This window comes from Chrysochloris asiatica, unplaced genomic scaffold (assembly GCF_000296735.1).
Source record: "Chrysochloris asiatica unplaced genomic scaffold, ChrAsi1.0 scaffold00271, whole genome shotgun sequence".
NCBI lineage: Eukaryota > Metazoa > Chordata > Mammalia > Afrosoricida > Chrysochloridae > Chrysochloris > Chrysochloris asiatica.
Window position 1 is genome coordinate 2,057,476 of NW_006408789.1, and position 18,685 is coordinate 2,076,160.

General features: G+C 40.1%; 1 protein-coding gene across 1 annotated transcript in view; it reads left to right on the forward strand.

Moving 5' to 3' along the window:
- ESR1 (estrogen receptor 1) overlaps positions 1 to 18,685 on the forward strand; it is a 427,711-nt gene that overhangs the window by 196,455 nt on the left and 212,571 nt on the right. The window contains exon 4 of the mRNA XM_006874352.1: positions 5,033 to 5,368. Coding sequence (XP_006874414.1) covers positions 5,033 to 5,368 — 336 coding nt within the window. The remainder of the gene's footprint in view (positions 1 to 5,032; positions 5,369 to 18,685) is intronic.

The window sequence follows — 18,685 nt, forward strand, 5'->3', positions numbered from 1 at the left end:
CAGATGACATAACTTTGCTTACCGAAAGTGAAGAGGACTTAAAGCATTTACTGATGAAGATCAAAGAGTACAGCCTTCGGTATGGATTACATCTCAATGTAACGAAAACAAAAATCCTCACCACTGGACCAATACGTAACATTCTTATCAATGGAGAGAAGATTGAAGTTGTCAAGGACTTCATTCTTCTTGGATCAACTATTAACACTCATGGAAGCAACAGTCAAGAAATCAAACGACATATTGCATTAGGCAAATCTGCTGCACAAGACCTATTTGAAGTATTGAAGAACAAATATGTCAGTTTGAGGACTAAGGTGTGCCTGACCCAAGCCATGGTATTTTCAATAACCTCATATCCATGTTAAAATTGCACAGTGAATAAGGAAGATCATAGAAAAATTGATGCTTTTGAGTTATGGTGTTGGAGGAGAATATTGAAAGTGCCATGGGCTGCCAAAACAACAAATTGATTTGTGTTGGAAGAAGTGCAGTCAGAGTGCTTCTTGGAGGCCAAGACGGCCATACTTTATCTTTCACACTTCAAAAATATTGTCAGGAGGGACCAGTCACTGGAGAAGGATATCATGTTTGATAAGGTGGAGGGTCAGAGAAAAAGAGGAAGACCCCCAATGAGATGGATTGGCCAAGTGACAGCATTGATGGACTCAAGTGTGGCAACAGCAGTGAGGTTGGCTCAAGATCGGACAATGTTTCTTTCTGCTGTGCATAAGGCTGCTATGGTTCGGTACTGACTGGATGGTACCTAACAACAACAAGAGTGGATTAGATTCACTCAGATTCCCATTGAGTGCTGTTAAAAGAGCTTCCATACTTGACCTTTATAAATCCCTACAGCAATGTGAAGAGTATATATGAGATGCCTTAACCAAGGGGATAAAATTCAGATTGTTGGCGTTTCCCACTAACGATGGACTTGCTGGATGACTCTGGGTTTCTCAGTCTCTACTATGGAACTGGTGAGTTGAGATCTCAGTCAATGTGATCTTTGGATGGGAAAATTCTTGTATTATTATTAGATTAAAATTATATAAAGGATGCATAAAGAAATTCACTTTGATGCTGTTCTGTCTAATCAGTAACAGAATTTGAGAGTTAATAATGTGTGCACACATCAGCATAACCATTACACAAAGAAGACTGTTGTTGGATATTTTGCTCATCCATTTGCAGAGTGATATTTTTGTGTACTGAAATAATGCCTCGTACTTTTTTGGTGTTACAAACCCAAGTGCCATTTGTTACATAAATGCTTCTTGATTGTCAAGAATCTACCTATTTAGTATTTGAATGATCTAGACTAGTTGTTTTCCCCCACTCTCCTTTGTGAGCAAGTGATTTGGCTTTTTTTTTTTTTTTTTTTCCACCAATCATTTAAGTAAGTTAGTTAAAAGGGACTAAGGTTAAGTAAAACTCAAATCAAATCTGCTTCTGCTCTGCAAATAATACTGGGAAATGCCTTGGTAGGGTGCAAAAAATGATTTTTAAATTTTATTTTTGGATTTCAATTATCTTTGCTCGTCCTAAAACCCAACCACTCTATATAATTGAGAATGCATGTTCCTTAGCTCCCTAACCTGTAAACCATAGGTTCTGATCTTCAGTTCTCACGTATGCTATGTCAAAATAGAAAAAGAAGTTGGGGCAGTTTTCATCTTACTCCATTCAATTTTAGTTAGCTGATTTTGAACTGCTGTAGACTCTTTGTGCAATAATGTCACTGGTAATTAGTGGAGTTACCACTTAGAGCAAAGAATGCCTTTCCCACTGAGGTGTGACTTCAGATACTCTCACATGCAGTTGACCACATAATATGTACAGTTCAGTATTTTGGTTCAGTTTGTACATGTTGTAGGGACTTTGATGTTCTAAAAATACAGTACCTTTGGAGATAAAATAATTTCAGCGCTAATTGAGTCTGCCTCATACTATTTGACTGTTTGATGACTTTATAAATATTCAACTCTCTCGTCCATTTTTCCAGTTGATTTTTTTTGTTTTACATTCCAAACCTATGGCTATTTTTTTTCTTGTTGTCTTCTACATGAATGGAGTCCTGGTGTAGCACCCTGGAATAAACACTGGACTGCAAGATCGATTTGAACAACAAGATTGGTGGTTCAAATTCACCCGCTACTCTTTGGAAACCCTATATAGGGTCACCATGAATTAGAATAGACTCAATGACACTTAGCAATCACAACAACAACCACATGAATAATAAATTTGGAAACTCAAAGGAATAGGATAGTTCAACTCACTGCTTTAAGAAGTAATACAAGGACCCTGTCTGAATCAACTGTGGATAAATTTCTCCAATAAAGGAAAATTCATGATTTGGCACAAATGTAACCACTCTTTTCATTTTTCTTTGTTGTCTCCCTATCACATCACCTCCATTCTTTTTGTGCTTTTGGCAATTCATTCATTCATTAATTTAACAACATTGAATAACTTTGGATTACTATACCAGTACCCAGGTCTTGCATTAGGCAAATCTGCTGCACAAGAGCTTTTGAGAGTGTTGAAGAGCAAAGAGTTATGGTGTTGGAGGAGAATATTGAAAGTGCCATGGGCTGCCAAAAGAACCAACAGATCTGTGTTGGAAGAAGTGCAGCCAGAGTGCTCCTTGGAGGCCAAGATGGCCAAACTTTGACCTTATGCACAGCAGAATGAAACACTGCCTGAACTGGGCCAACCTCACTATTGTTGCCACGCTTGAACCCATTGATGCTGCCACTTTGCCAATCCATCTTGCTGGGGATCTTTCTCTCTTTCTCTTTCTTTCTTTCTCTTTCTCTCTTTCTGTCTTACCAAACATGATATCCTTCTTCAGCTACTGGTCCCTCCTGACAATATGTCTGAAGTATGAGAGACGAAGTCTGGCCATCCTAGCTTCCAAGGAGCACTCTGGCTGTACTTCTTCCAACACAGATCTGCTGGTTCTTTTGGCAGCCCATGGCACTTTCAATATTCTCCTCCAACACCATAACTCAAATGCATCAATTCTTCTACGGTTTTCCTTATTCACTGTTCAGCTTTCGCATGCATATGAGGTTATTGAAAAAACATTGGCTTGGGTCAGTCGCACCTTAGTCTTCAAGCTTGAAGACTTGTGGTGGGTGGGTGGTTGGTTATGTGCGGTGGAGTCTGTTTCAACTCATAGCGACCCTGTGCAGGGTTTCAGAGGCAGGAAATCTTTACGGTAGCAGAAAGCCTCATCTTTATCTTGCGGAACAGGGATCCCTGCGCTGGGAGCTTTCTGGACCCAGGAAAAAGAAACAGAGAAACTTGTAGCACTGGAGATGATGAGAAGCAACAATGATGATGTTGCAAGAAGCACCAGCTGAAAAAGGGCCGCAGCAGAGGCGGCCGCAGAACCAGGAGACCAGCAGGAAACTGGCTTCCTTCCTAATCCTGTGAGCCAGAGAGCTGAGTGCATTCAGACAGGACATGTGCTGGCTGGAGTAGAGCGGTGCCTCCAGGACAGAGCTAAAATACTTTGTCACTCTTAACCAAGCAGGGCAGCTGTCAGGCTGAGGGGCCAATAGGCCGAAAGTCAGAGAGAGGGCTGTTCATAGGCATGGCTGAGATTAGCTTATCCTTACGGAGGAAGAAGCGTATCCTGAATCCTGTATCCTGTTACTACCCTAACAAATCACAAAGTTGGGAGGGGGAGGGGGAAGTGTTGGCTTCTCATGTGTTAGTACTAGAAATTGTTGGAATAACTTTTACCAAACTGTGTGAGAGATTTTAGAGAGATTAATTTCTTTTCAAATATTGGTTTAATTTTTGTCGATTAAAACTTTGTTTTTACTGACATTTTTGAGCACCATAATATGGCTTTCTGCAGGTTAAGCTACTCCCCTGAAGCCTAAAAGAGTAACTAGAAAAGGTATTGGATTTTTCTCCCATAACTTATGAGAACATCATCTAGGTAAAGCTTTGGGGGAAAATTATTTTCAGCTACAATTTCTAAACTTTTACATTAGGTAAAGAGAAATCCATGTGTTTACTTAAAACAAATGAAGTTTTAAATGAACTGAATTTCTTGAGGAACTTGAGTCAGTTCCTAAGGTGATGAGGTACAACTGGTGGCGTCTAGAGACAGTAAGAGGACATTTTGGGGAAGCCATTTTTCTTTAGTGTGTTTCATTAAGAATCTCGCCCAAACTACACCCACAGCCATGGAGTCAGCCCCAATTCTTTGTGACCCTATAGGGCAAGTATAACTGCCTCACAGGGTTTCCAGGTGTGGCACTATAGGATAAAACACTGGAAGGCAAGGTCAGTTTGAACCACAAGGTCAGTGGTTCAAACTCACCAGCTGCTCCTTGGAAACCCTATACAGGGTTTCTATGAGTCAGAAACGCTTCAATGGCACTTAACAACAACAAATTGTTATAGAAACAGACTGCCTCAGCTTTCCTTCCCAAAGCAACTGGTGGGTTCAAACTCAGTACTTAACCTACATGGCTGATAAAGAGGTCGACTGAATATTTTAAAGGGGCTATCTTTTTACATTTTACTATTAGATTATTCATAACAGAAACAATCTTTGATGCTAAGTCATATTTCAAGAACTAATTATTGTGATTTCTGTTCTTTACAAAACACCTTTTACAAACACACACACATACACAACCTAAGCAGTACTGTGCCCAAACAGACTTGTACTGGCTGACAAAAGCTTACTGTTAAATTCTCAGGTGCTTGGTAAACTGTAGAGTTCAGGTAAATAGCTTGAAAGCAAAGCTATGCTGAGAGTTTTCACACTATGGAAATTGGCAAACAATGACTTTTTTTCTGTTCGAGAGATGGTTGTTAAACACTTTGCAGTCCACTTGTGCCGCAAGCCATTAAAAAAAAAAAAATCTAGGATTGTTAGCATTAAAGATTAAAATGATAGTTTTACATAAATTCAGAACAGTTAACATTACAGCTGTTTTAATGAAAACTTATATGAGAAAAAAAATAAACTTTTCTCCCCCCCCCCCCCTTGTGTGCTCAGGGATTCGAAAAGACCGAAGAGGAGGGCGAATGTTGAAGCACAAACGCCCGAGAGACGATGGAGAAGGCAGGAACGAAGCAGCGCCCTCGGGAGCCATGAGGGCAGCTAGTCTTTGGCCAAGTCCTCTCTTGATTAAGCACACCAAGAAGAATAGCCCAGCCTTGTCCCTGACAGCTGAACAGATGGTCAGTGCCTTGTTGGAGGCTGAGCCTCCAATGATCTATTCTGAGTATGACCCAACCAGACCCTTTAGTGAGGCTTCTATGATGGGCTTGCTGACTAACCTGGCAGACAGAGAGCTGGTACACATGATCAACTGGGCCAAGAGAGTGCCAGGTAAGACACGGAGCTTCCGCTTTCATTTTAAGACTCATGAAGTGACTAAGATGTCATGGGAGAAATTGTGCAAAGCAGTCGTTTGTTATCTAATTGACTTCACTGGATAACATCAAGGTTTGTTCATTTTTCCGTATTCACACATGCTCTTGGAAATCATAAAAAAAAAAAAAAATTCTTCTAGAAATGAAAATCCTTGTTGTTGTTAGTGCCCTTGAGACGGTATCTACTCATAGTGACCTTATACACACACTGCCTGGTCCAGTGCCAACCTCACAGACGTTGCTGCTCTTAAGCTCACTGCTGCTGCCACTGTGCCAATTCATCTCATTGGAGGTCTTTTTTTTTACTGACCCTCCACTTTACCAAGCATGATGTCTGTCTCCAGGGACTGGCTCCTTCTGACAATATGTTCAAAGTATGAGAGATGAAGTCTGGCCATCCTGTCTTTTAATGAGCACTCTGGATGTTCTTCTAACATAGATTTGTTTGTTTTTCTGGCAGTCCATGATACTTTTAATATTCTCCTCCAAAACCATAACTCAAATGGATCAATTCTTCTACGGTCTTCCTTATTCATTGTCCAACTTTCACATGCATATGAGGCTATTGAAAATACCATGGTTTGGGTCAAGTGCACCTTAGTCCTCAAACTGACTTCTTTGTTCTTGAACGCTTTAAAGAGATCTTGTGCAGCCTAATGCAATATTGTTTTATTTCTTGACTGCTGCTTCCATGAGTGTTGATGGTTGACCTGAGCAAAATGAAGTATTTGACAACTTCAATCTTTTCTCCACTTACATGGATGTTACTTATTGATACAGTTGTGAGTATTTTTTATTCTTTACATCAAGTACAACCCATCCTGAAAGCTGTGGTCTTTGATCTTCATCAATAAATATTTAAGTCCCCTTCACTTTCAGCAAGCAAGGTCATATCATCTGCATATCACAGGTTATTAATGAGTCTTCCTCCAAACCTGATGCCGTGTTCTTCTCCTCGTGTCCAGTTTCTTGGATTATTTCCTTAGTATATTGATTGAACAAATATGATGAAAGAATACAACCTTGGAGCACACCTATCCTGATTTTGAGCTCTTCGGTGTCCCCTTGTTCTGTTCAAACGATTGGCTCTTGGTCTATGTACAAGTTTCTCAGGAGCACAATTAAGGATTCTGATATGATTCTCCACAATGTTATCAATGGCTTGTAATGATCCGCACAATAAAGCACAGGTAAACATCCTTCTGGTATTCTCTGCTTTCATCCAAGATCTTTCTTATGTCAGCAGTATCCCTTGATCCAGAACTCTCTCTGAATCTGGCCTGAAGATTCTTCTCAATGTACTTCTCTGACAGTTTCTTCTCAATGCACTGCTGCCATTTTTGAATGATATTTAGCAAATTTTTGCATACAATATTAATGATAATGTCTGATGATTTCTGCAGTCTATTTGGGTCACTTCTCTTTGAAATGGACACAAATATTAAAACCCTTAGCATGACATAATTTAAGTATTTTAACTCATTCTTTTCACCATATATTTAGCATTATATACTCACAGTATCAGAAATTTCAAACACTCAAAATATCACTGCTCCATGAAACTTTTACATTGTTAGAATTTTCAATAAACATTAAAAAAAAAAAAAATCACCTCAAGAAATCTTTTCTTTTGAAATTTCTGTGGACTAAATGCAAGCATGTTGGCTCCATAAGATGAGAACTGGACTGTGAACTACAAGGTGTGCTTTACGAGTCCGCCAACTGCTCCTCAGGACAAAGAGGAGGCTTTCTGCTTCCACAAAGTTTCAAAAAGCCTCAGAAATCCCAGACAGGGTCACTATAAGTTGGAACTGACTTGGCTGCATTTAACAACAACAATGGACTGAATAGGTAATAGTAGTTTTCTTTTTTGAATGAAAGTTATGTATCCAACCCTGTCTGTTCTTGTTTGTATTTTAAGAGCAAAGCAACTGCAATAGAAATTTAAATTTGCTTCTCAGCTCTCTGCGGAACTGTAGACAGAAACTCTTTGATTTTTCAGTTGAGTGTCTTCGAACTCTTACTTCTGTGAAGCTTCACTGTTGTTCTTGTCATTCAGAAAGAAAATCTCTAATTATTATGGAGACAAGACTAAGAAGTGACCTTCTCCATGACCCAAAATATACGTTTCTATATAGCACGGTAAACTAAATTAATGTGGAGTTTTCCACTTTTATTCCATGGATCAAGTAATCATATGTTTGGCCTTAGAAAATATTGCATGTATTTGCAGATAGCAATATTTAAATAAGTAATATTTAAAATAAGAAGCCAATAATGTGGTGATCCAAACTTGATAGAGGATACTTACTCATTTAGGTAGTAAAGACCTGGCTATATAGAGGCATGAGGATGAATAGCCAAATTTGGATCTTCAGTGTTAATCTAACCGGCAAACAACGCCTTCTAACCATCTTTGGTATCCACAGTTTTATTGAGCATGTACATATTTTAGCATTCTCACACACAGCAAATCATGATATGCCGGTATTGCAATAGAAAAGTAATTTGGCTAGAGATTATTATTATTATTATTTTAATCTTTCTGTTATTTTCTTTTAAATAACTACTTTGGTAAAAGATACTAAGCAAAATAGCTTAGGGCCATGTTTCTGAGAAGTAACTCTTGGTTACTGTGAACTTATATTTTCCTATAAACCTTTATTTTTCTCCTGAAGTCTTCATAGTATTTGTTTCCAAGCACTGCTAAACCTGACTGTATGTATATACGTTCATACTTATCATGACATCTTTATACTTAGACACATTTAAAGAGCAGTTGAAGTAGCAAGACTTAAGTTCAAATATAACTCCAGTATATAGAGAATTGATGACAGCAATCTCTCAATTCAGGAACAAAATAGAGACAGAAATCAAGGGAAGGAAAATATACCCATGTTTAACCATTCCCGTTATTGAACCCAGAACTAAACAAATTTATGGTAATGAGATGTCTAGCAAAGCCACTGTATAACTTAATTATGTTAATTTAAAAGACCCACATGATCCTAGAATCCTCAGGCCAAAATTATATCTTGTTACTTGATTATTTACAAAAAAATTAAAAACAGGAATTTAAACATAAAAATGAAAAATAAAATATGTGTGTAACATTGGAATACAGCTGTTATAAATCAAAAGCCTACTTGTTCCAAAAAGTATAAAATAAAAATAGCCATTGATTTTTAAAAGAGGCAAAATGGGGAAATGAAAATGTCTTCTGCAAAAACTATGAAGATGATTGTCAAACTTTTCTGAAAAGTTAAGTCACATTTTGAAAAGCTCTTAAATATCCAAATGCCATCTGTCATTTAAAAAATATATAGCCTACACTGGAAATCGAATATAGACAATGTTGCATTTATGTTGTAATAGGAATAATAATAATACTGATTTAGAAAGCAAAGGAATAGAAAACTTCATTCATAAAGAAGAGTATCAATAAAGCCAATTCTATTTGCCTATTGTTGTTGTTAAGTTCTGTCAAGTCACATAGTGACCCTGTCTAGGATTTCCAAGGAGTGACTAGTAGGTTTGACCCACCAACCTTGTGGTCAGCAGTCCAGTGCTTATCCTACTGTACCACACCAGCTGCTTTCAAATTGTCTCCAACTCATAACAGCGTTAGTTACAAGAAACTGAAGTGGTGCTTGGTCCTGTGGCGTTTTCATGATTCCTGGTGTGTTTGAGTAGCTGTTATGCTGCACTTTCTCATAGAAGATTTTCCTCATTTTGGGGTCCTCTACTTTTTCAAGCATGTTGTCTTTTCCTACCAATTGGTCTATTTTGATGACGTATCCAAAAAAGTGAGTTGAAGTCTTGCCATTGTTGCTTCTAAGAAACATCTGGTTGTTTGTTTTTCTGGAAAACTGTGGTATAATCAATATACTTCACTAACAGTATAATTTGAACACATTAATCTTCTGTCTTCTTTTTCACTCATCAACTTTTGCTTGTATATAGCCTGGTGTGGCACTGTAGGATAAGCGTCGGACTGACAGATCAGTTTGAACCACAGGGTTGGTGATTCAAACTCACCAGCAGCTCTTGGGAAACCCTATACAGGTATCTATGAGTCAAAATCAACTCTACGGCACTTAACAACAACAACATGATACAAAACCTGCATAAGTCATTTCGATCATCTTGGTGGTATAGTGGATTAAACATTGGGCTGCTAACCAAAAGGTTGGCAGTTCAAACCCACCAGCTGCTCTGCAGGAGAAAGATGAGGCAGTCTGCTTCCCTAATGTTTACAATTGTCAGGATGGTCCAGGACAGGGTAGTGTTCCCGTCTTTTGTACCTCGGGTCACTATGAGTCAGAACCGTCTTAAAACACTAATGAGTGGCTATCAGTATGACAGAAATTGGAATTGATTTCAGGTGAATGATGAGTCTCAATGACTACAAGGGTAAGCCAAAAAGTATTGGTACAAAAGTATAGAAACCTTTATAAGGAAACATATCAAAATGTGAAGCTATTATTTCTCAAAATGTTCTATAGTGAAATTGCCTAATATGATTCTTCCATTCAGTCATGGTAACTCCCACCAGATGATCATTGATGTTGTTGGTAAGTGCCATCAAGTCAGTTTTGACTCATAGCAACCCCGTACAGGGTTTCCAAGGAGCAATTGGTAGATTTGAGTCATCAGCCTTACAGTTAGTAGTCAGTGCTTATCCTACAGTGCCACATGGGGACCGTGCAAATAGGGTGTTGTTGTTAAGTGCTGTTAAGTTGGTTCTGACTCATAGCAACCCTGTATAGGGTTTCTGAGGAGCAGCTGGTGGGTTTCAACTGCCAACCTTGTGGTTCGCAGTCCAGTGCTGACCTTACAGCACCACATCAGGAGGCCAGGACTCTAATATGGGGATTGGTTAGTTTTGTCATCCTGCTAGGTTTAAAAGGGTCCATCTCAGAAACAGAGAATGACGACTCCAGGCTCATCAAGGAAGAAGAGCCAGAAATGGAGCATGAGATCCCTGTGTGGAAAATGACAGCAACAGAGAGAGACAGAGTAGAAGGTTTCCCAGCCCACAGACAGAGGAGAGCTGACTGCCTTCAGGCGGAAAGTTGACTTGCAGAATAGACCCTTTGGACATTTATCTGCAGTGCTAAAAGAGCTTGTTCAAGCTGGCAGAAGCCAAGGGGTCACATGGCTAAGATGCCAAGGACCAGAGAAAGGTGTGTCTGTGGTACAGTTGAAATGAGGTGATCCTGACCAGAAAATTGCTGTTTTTCTGATCTCGCATTGCACCCTGTTAATTGCTCTAATAAACCCCAAAATTGTGAGTATAGTCTCTGAGTTCTGTGTGATTATTGCAATAGATTACCAAACCCAGCAGAGAAATAGAGTGCCTGGGAGGGGCAGTTGGCGTCTGAATAGGATAAAGAAGGTCGGAGTGTGGAGGCATGTCTGTCTCATACATCAGCCTTGGGCTGATGTGAAGTTGGATCCTCCTGCTCCCTTGAGACGGTCAGACATGGCCTCACACTGTTTGGGCGCAATACATTCTCCATCTGGGTCTATCCTGTTCTGAAGGTGATGTTTCCAGCTCTCTAACCCTTTCCCCAAATAATTTTGCGTTCTCTGATCTACACCGCGTTAAAACTGCAGTTTTGGCATCTTCCGGAAACTCATATTGTGTTCCTTTTAAATATTCTTTAAGTTTGGAGAACAAAAAGAAGTATGAAGGGGCAAAGTTAGGGCTGTAAGGTGGACAGGGTAAGGCTTTCCAGTGAAATTCATATAGGACAGCCCTTGCTAACCCTGAAGGAACATTACCATGATGGGAAAAATTCCTGGGTGCAACTTTCCTGATCTTTTTCTTATCAATACAGTTTTTAATTTTCTTTTACAATTTCTTCCCAATAACCCCTGTGATCATCTTCTGCTCTCTGAGGAAAGCTATCTAGATTACCCCTTTGAAGTCTTCCCAAACAGCTGCTATAATCTTCTAACAATGCCTTTCTGCCTTGAATTTAACTATCTAATAGATTCCTGTGAAAGCCATTGTTTTGATTGGACCTTTTTCATTTTAAAGGCAACCCAGTGAGATTAAATGGAACCCTACTGGTGCTGTAGGATAAGCACTGGACTACTAACCACAATGTCAGCAGTTGGAAACCATCCTGTAAAGTGACCCTACATACTATCACTATGAGTCAGAATCAGCTTGATGGCAATGGGATTTGTTGCGCTTTGTAATGAGACTAAAATAAATGTATTATTGATAGAAGCTGTCTGTAGCCACCCACTGATCACAGAAGTGTGTCTAAACACGTTTTGTTTGGGATAAACTAGGGCACGCAGGAACTAGAACCCTAACAGCAATACTTTTTGACTTACCCTTGTATAAGCAATGCTTTGTATTATTTTAGTAGCCCTAGAAGACATTTTTCAGCTAATAGAATATTGCCAGAATTGTCTAAAGTGAGTGATTATAAGTTGAATTTTCCTTTATCTCGGTATCTGGGGCTTATTTTTGTTTTATTTTATTTAGAGTCAAGATGTGAAGAATATTGCTGTAAAATTACCATGGAAATGGGATTCCTTATTGTTATTTTTGTTGAGTGCCATCGAATTGGTTTTGACCTATAGCGACCCTGTATAGGGTCTGAACCTTGTGGTTCAAACGAACCTAGCGGCCGAGTTCTTACCCTACAGCCCCACACCAAATTCGAAATTGAAAAGTACTTATAGTTGTTGTTAAGTGCTGTTGAGTCAGTTCTGACTCATAGCGACCCTGTATAAGGTTTCCAAGGAGCAGCTGATGTGTTTGAACTGCTGACCTTATTTAAAATTACACTGAACTCTGCCGTGGCACTGTAATATAAGCACTGAACTGCTAACACCAGCTGCTCTCAGAAACCCTAGGCAGGATCACTGAGTTGGAACTGACTTGATGGCTCACAAAAAAATGTCATCTTACCATCAATCCTGAAAATGGCACAAGACTGAGCTACTGGCATGGCGCTGTAGGATCAGCACTGGACTGCGAACTGCAAGGTGGGCAGTTTTAACATACCGGCACTCCTCAGAAACCTAATACAGGGTCACTATGAGTTGGAACCAACTCAATGGCCCTTAACAATAATAGCATACTTAAGATCACCGTGAGTCGGAGCCAACACATGTCAACTAAAAACAATAGCAAAACAAGACATTTCAGAGATTAATTTTGCCCTCGGCAACTTCAAAACAACAGCAGCATCAGGAATAAAAAAGTCTATGTATCCAATACTGAAAAGTTATGCATTTTAGAACCGGTGGTACGTATCTGCTTTCTTATATCTCATTTTAGAGAGAGTCTTTCTCTTGACTCTGTGTTCTGAAATGTGTTAACCTTCAAAAGATATTTTAGAGAATCTGCCAGCCCTGGTGGAGTTGTGGTTTACACATTGAGCTGCTACAACAAGGTCTGAGGTTCAAATACACCAGCCACTCTGTTGAAGAAAACAATAAGGCTTTCTGTTCCTGTACAAATTTCAGGTCTGGAACCCCTAACAGGGTCACTCTAAGTTAGAATCAATTCAGTGGCAGGGGCAGGTTTTGTTTTGTTTATTTGTTTGTATATCCATGGATGGAAATTTGGTTCTAAAAGAGTTAGATTATTAAATCTGAATTTATTGTTATTCTGCCCATGATGAAACTAGTTGATGAATATATCATTTAACTGAAGGTTGAACAAAAGAACAGAATTGGATGGCCAAAGTTGTTATATTTTGCATTTCTCCATCATGTTCTATTGCGTTATTAAATGGTTGAGTCTTAACTTGAGAGTTAAATGGAGTTCATCTGATTTTTTCTCCCAGAAAGTTTGATCATGTCACCCAACTGTCCCATTGTTGTTGTTGTTAAGTGCCGTGGAGTTGGTTCCGACTCAGCGACCCTGTACAGGGTTTCCGAGGCTGTAAATCTTTACAGGAGCAGAAAGCCTCATCTTTCTCCCACAGAGCAGCTGGTAGTTTCAAACTGCTGACCTTGAGGTTGGCAGCTCATGCTACCAGAGCTTCTTAACTGTCCCGTTATCAACAATTAAACCTTTCTCAAATTCACTATAATTCTACATGCCTCAAATGTAATTTGATACTTCAGATTTATATTTTAGTTTTATGTAGTTAATTAGCATTTGGATAACTGTATAGCACTGGAAACTTTATTGTCTGATAGTTTTTGGCAGATACATTGAAGCCTGACAACCTCACGAATGTTTGGACATAGATCTGGGAGGGCTTTTAGAGATTGCTGGCCCAGGAAGAGGAATAAAGAGCCAGCAACTATCAAGCTCAGTTTCATGGGAAACACTCCCCTTTAACCACTTCCTCATTCTTCTTAGTGGCAAACTAAACTACCCTTCCCCATCTCTGCCGGAGTCCTTGTCAAAGCAACCCTGGAGCAATCATCTCAGCCTTCTGGGTGTGACTCCCCACCATTTATCTTTGGGTTCTCTTTTTGTTTAGCTTTGGCCTCAGGGATAGAGGATCACTTTTTTGGAGATGCTGCCACCAGCCCCAAGCTCAAGTTTCTCAGAAGCTTATGTTCTGTCAGAAGGTCTATAATGGTCGGAACCGTTATAGAGCGCAAGACTATTTCTGCCCAGAAACCCAAGAATGAAGTTCTGTGAGTCTAATACGCATCCTCATCATTTAGGTGAGCAATGAACCGAGCATATTGAATGAATGAAAGGCGATTTTGGATACTCCTGCAGTTCCAGCTCACCAGCTGCTCTTTGGAAACACTATACAGGGTCGCTATGGGTTGGAATTGACTCAACAGCACTTACCAACAGCAGTCTTAGGAAATCTCTGAGTTCACTCTTTCCATAAACTCAAGCTCTTTGGAGCTGTGGTGGGTTTTGTTTGTACATCTCTTCAGAGTCAGCTGCTGTTCGGACTACTCCTCAGCCTTAGTGAGACTGACTTCCTCACCTTTCTGTTGTAAGGGGACAGAGTAATGTCCATGGCCATGTCCAGAGCATATGAGCTCAGAAAGGATCACTTGGCTTTCATCAAGTGAGTTACACTTAGTGTGTGTGATTTAGAACTTAAAATGAGTAGGAAGAAGGGATAGAAAGATGACAAAATACCTCAATCTGGGAATTGGAAGCATCTCTAAGGAACACATTCTATTCTGGGAGGTGCTGAGGATTCACAGAGACTTGGCAAGCCTACCCAGTACTTGATCCTCAGCCTGTAATCAAACATCAGTCTCTGCTCTCAGATGACCCCAGCATGTTTGGCATGTCCTCGCCCCATCCCTCACTGACAGATCATATGACATAGGGTGTGGCTAAGGGTAGGATTTGCAGATTAATTTTTGTGACCATTCTGTGAGGAGGCTTCAAATATCTGTGGGAAGATGGAATGAAAAAATAAAGGAACTTTTTGAAGCTCCCTAGTAGAACAAGATGGACTCAAGCGTGGCAACAGTAGTGAGGTTGGCCCAGGACCGGGCAATGTTTCGTTCTGCTGTGCATAGGGTCACTATGAGTCAGTACTGACTCGATGGCACCTAACAACAACAACAACAACAAAGTAGAACAAGAGCACTGGGAATGGGGTTGATGTGCTCTAGCATGATGGTGACATCAGCTCTGGGCTCAACAATGCAGAACTTCTGAGGAGACTTCATTTCCAAGTCAGTCCTGAGGACGCTCTGGATGGAATCCAAGGAATTCAGTTACTCCTTTGATTTTTCATTCTTGGAAGCCCATATTTTCTTAGAAGCCCATAGATGGGTGTTGACATGCAGTGCTGTTGACCCTTTATCATTGTGTTGTTGATAGTTGCTGTCATGGTGATTACAACTCAGAGTAAGATTTCCAAGGCTGTGGTCTTTCAGAAGCAGATTGCCAGGCTTGTGTTCCAGTGTGCCTCTAGGAATTAGACCCATCAACCTTTCACTTAGTAGTCGAGAACTTAACTGTGCCATCCAACAGTGCCGTTGAGTCAGTTCCGATTCATAGTAACCTTGTAAAAGGTTTCTGAGGAGCGGCTGGTGAGCTTGGACCGTCAACTTTGCAGTTCAAAACAACTTTGCAGTCCAGCTCATTGACCCACAGTGCCAAACCAGGACTCCAAAGACTTTATTAAACCTTTACGATGTTTCAAGCCTTGACCAAAATGTCCCTCCTCCCAGGCCCCTTTGCCTCACCTTCTAGATTTCAGCTCAGAGAATCTAGGTTGGGACTCCAGAACCTTTGCATTTGTTTTGAGCACAGTGGGAGCGTGTTGCTGGATGCCCTGGGTCACCCTATGGGGAACACTGGCCTGTGGCTCTGCTTCTTCAGGGGAATTTGACGTGGAGGACATCAGTTTTTCTTAACTTACTTTTTATGTGTTAAAAAGATATGCTATTGAATTACTATTCAATATACAAAAGAATTCAATGGACTGTTGAATTACTATTAAAGTATTTCAAAAATAAAAAATGCTTGCATTTTTAAGGTAGAGGAAGTAAGGCACTATTGATTTACAGAAGAATGCTTGGCTGGTCTAGTGTAGACTTGGGTTAATGATTTACTCTTGTATATTCTCTCCTCTGTCCACCAGGTGATTCACTGAACTTCTGACTTTGAAGTTGGTTTAGAACTTTTATAGTTCTTTGCATTTACTTGAAAAATGTTCTGTAAGCAAATACCCTATAAATAAATAAGAAGGTTTCCCTCTGGTCCTTCAATAGTTTCCCTTTCAACATTTATATCTTTTATTCATGTTTGGATTTTCTTCCCAATTTTGAAATAACAAATAAAAGGGAAATAAGTTATTTATTCACAAGTTGTAAATTTTGTTTATTTATATGAATTTGTTATATTGTGGGCTCCTTGTGTGGTACTGTAGGATCAACACTGTACTGTGAACCACATGATCGGCAGTTCAAATCCATCATCTTTTCCATGGAAACCCTATACAAGTTCACTATGAGTTAGAACCGACTGGACAGCACTAACCAACAGTAACAGCAAGTTATATAGTTTGGTCAATCTGTTCTGTGTGGATAGATTTAGGAACTTTCCATTAAACTTCAAAATAAGAGGCAAAGTTCATAAAACTTGATATATTTAGAAAAGACCAGTGCTAACCAAAGGTGATCTGGTGAATTACCATTCAATTTCAATATCGCTGAAGTCTTACTCCTCAGGAGAGTGTTGGTCCTGCCATGAAAGATCACATGACACTTGGTGGCTAAGGGTAAGATTTGTGCTTTAGATTTTGTGACTATTCTACAATAGAAGCACTGGACGAGAATTCGATGGCTATTCCAGGCTTCCCTTCTCTTTTTGTCCATCATTGTAGATGAACCCCAAAGCTTCTACCGAGTTCTGATGTTTTTACTCAAAATTTAGTTCACTCAGAGCGTCACTTGTTACCAGTTAAGCTCATGGTTGCCATATCTCTTCCTTTATTTAGGTCCCAATACCTAGATCCCCAGTGTCCACATTCATCTTTTTGCAGGACAGCAGCTGAATGCCATACTTTCACCAATAAGAACTGACTCAGTCATTTTTCTCTGCTGCTCCTCACCCCCACCTCTTACCTACTAACTCTGACCGCTGTCTCCTGACCCTCTCCATTTCCATTAGGGGCTCCTGCGTTCCCTCTTGTTCATGTTTGGGGTCATCTTTGTGCCTCTTTCTTCTTTGCGGTGTGTCTTCAGCCCTTCCTCACCAGCATCTTGGAATCTATGTTGCTTCTTTGTTCCTATATCACCAGCCTGATCTACATCCTAATTTCCCCCCCAAGATCGAATTACTATAATATCCTCCTAATTGGTTTTTTTGGCTCCAACCTCTCCTTCCTTCATTTTTTCCTAGCCATCCATGCCAGATTCATTCCCATAAATCACTATTTCAAATTGCAGCACTCACCAATTAAACATTTGGCAGGGGATCTTATTATCTAATTTAGGAATTGCTTTCAAACTCTCTGCCATCAAGTTGAGTCCAACTCATAGCAACCCTGTATAGGATTTCTGAGGCTGTAAATCTTTAAGGGAGCAGAAAGCCTTATCTCTCTCCTTCAGAGCATCTGCTGGGCTGGGACTGCTGACTTTTCAGTTAGCAAACCAGTGCTTACCCTACAGTGCCACCTGGGATCCTTTCAGTAATTGCTTTGTTCTTCTTGTTGTTAAGTGCCGTCAAGTCGATTCCAACCCGTAGCGACCCTGTATAGGGTTTTCCATGGAGCAGCTGGTGAGCTTGAATCATCAACCTTGCAGTTCAAACGACTTTGCAGTCTGACGCAGTAGCCCACAGTGCCACACCAGGACTAATTGCTTTAGCAGAGCAATAATACTGTCCTTTGAAGATGCAGAACGAAGCTGTGTATCAGAGCACAGGATCCTAGGTTAACCTCTGGAGACTCTTGGGAAGGACCTTTGCAGACAGGCTATTCACCAATACTTTCTCCCTCATCTCCCATAATTTCTACTTTGCAACATGATATGTTTAAATCAGATGTCTTTCCACCCTACCTGCCACCATCCTCTCTCCCCAGCCTTCTCCCCTTCCCAGGGTGGTTATTTTATTTATCTTTTATTTGATTCCCTGTTTCTCCCTCTGTTTACTCAAATGCCCCTATTTCCCCTTAAAAGGACACCTCAATTTGTATTCCTTTTTTCAAACTTCAGACTACTTTAACCAAAGATGAGACTTACTGCTCCTGCAAGGATTTACAGACTTGAAAACCCTATACAGAATTTCTATAGGTTGGAACGGACTTCATGCACTTAACAACAGCAGCAATAGTTGTTAATGGAAACACACATCCATTCAGCAATTTTTACTTGTACAGTTCAAAGACATTGATTCCATTCTTCAGGCTGTATTGCCATTCTTGCTATCTCTATCCATATTTCTGCACCATCATTGACTTAAGTTTACTACCCCCTAAACTTCTCAACTTAAGTCAGTGATGGTTTGCTATTGTTGTTGTTATGTGCCGTGGAGTTGGATCAGACTCATAGCGACCCTGCAAAGAATTTCCGAAGATGTAAATCTTTACGAGTGCATAAAACCTCATCTTTCTCCCACGAAACAGCTGGTAGTTTCGAACTGCTGACCCTGAGGTTAGCAGTCTAAGCTCTGCTACCAGAGCTCCTTAACGATCGTTTACTGCCTCCTAAACTTCTCAATGGAGTCCTGGTGTGCCACTGTGGATTAATGCGCTGGGCTGCAAGGTCACTTAGAACCACAAGGTCAGCAGTTCAAGTTCACCAGCTGCTCCTCGGAAACCCTATACAGGATCTCTATGAGTCGGTACCGATTTGA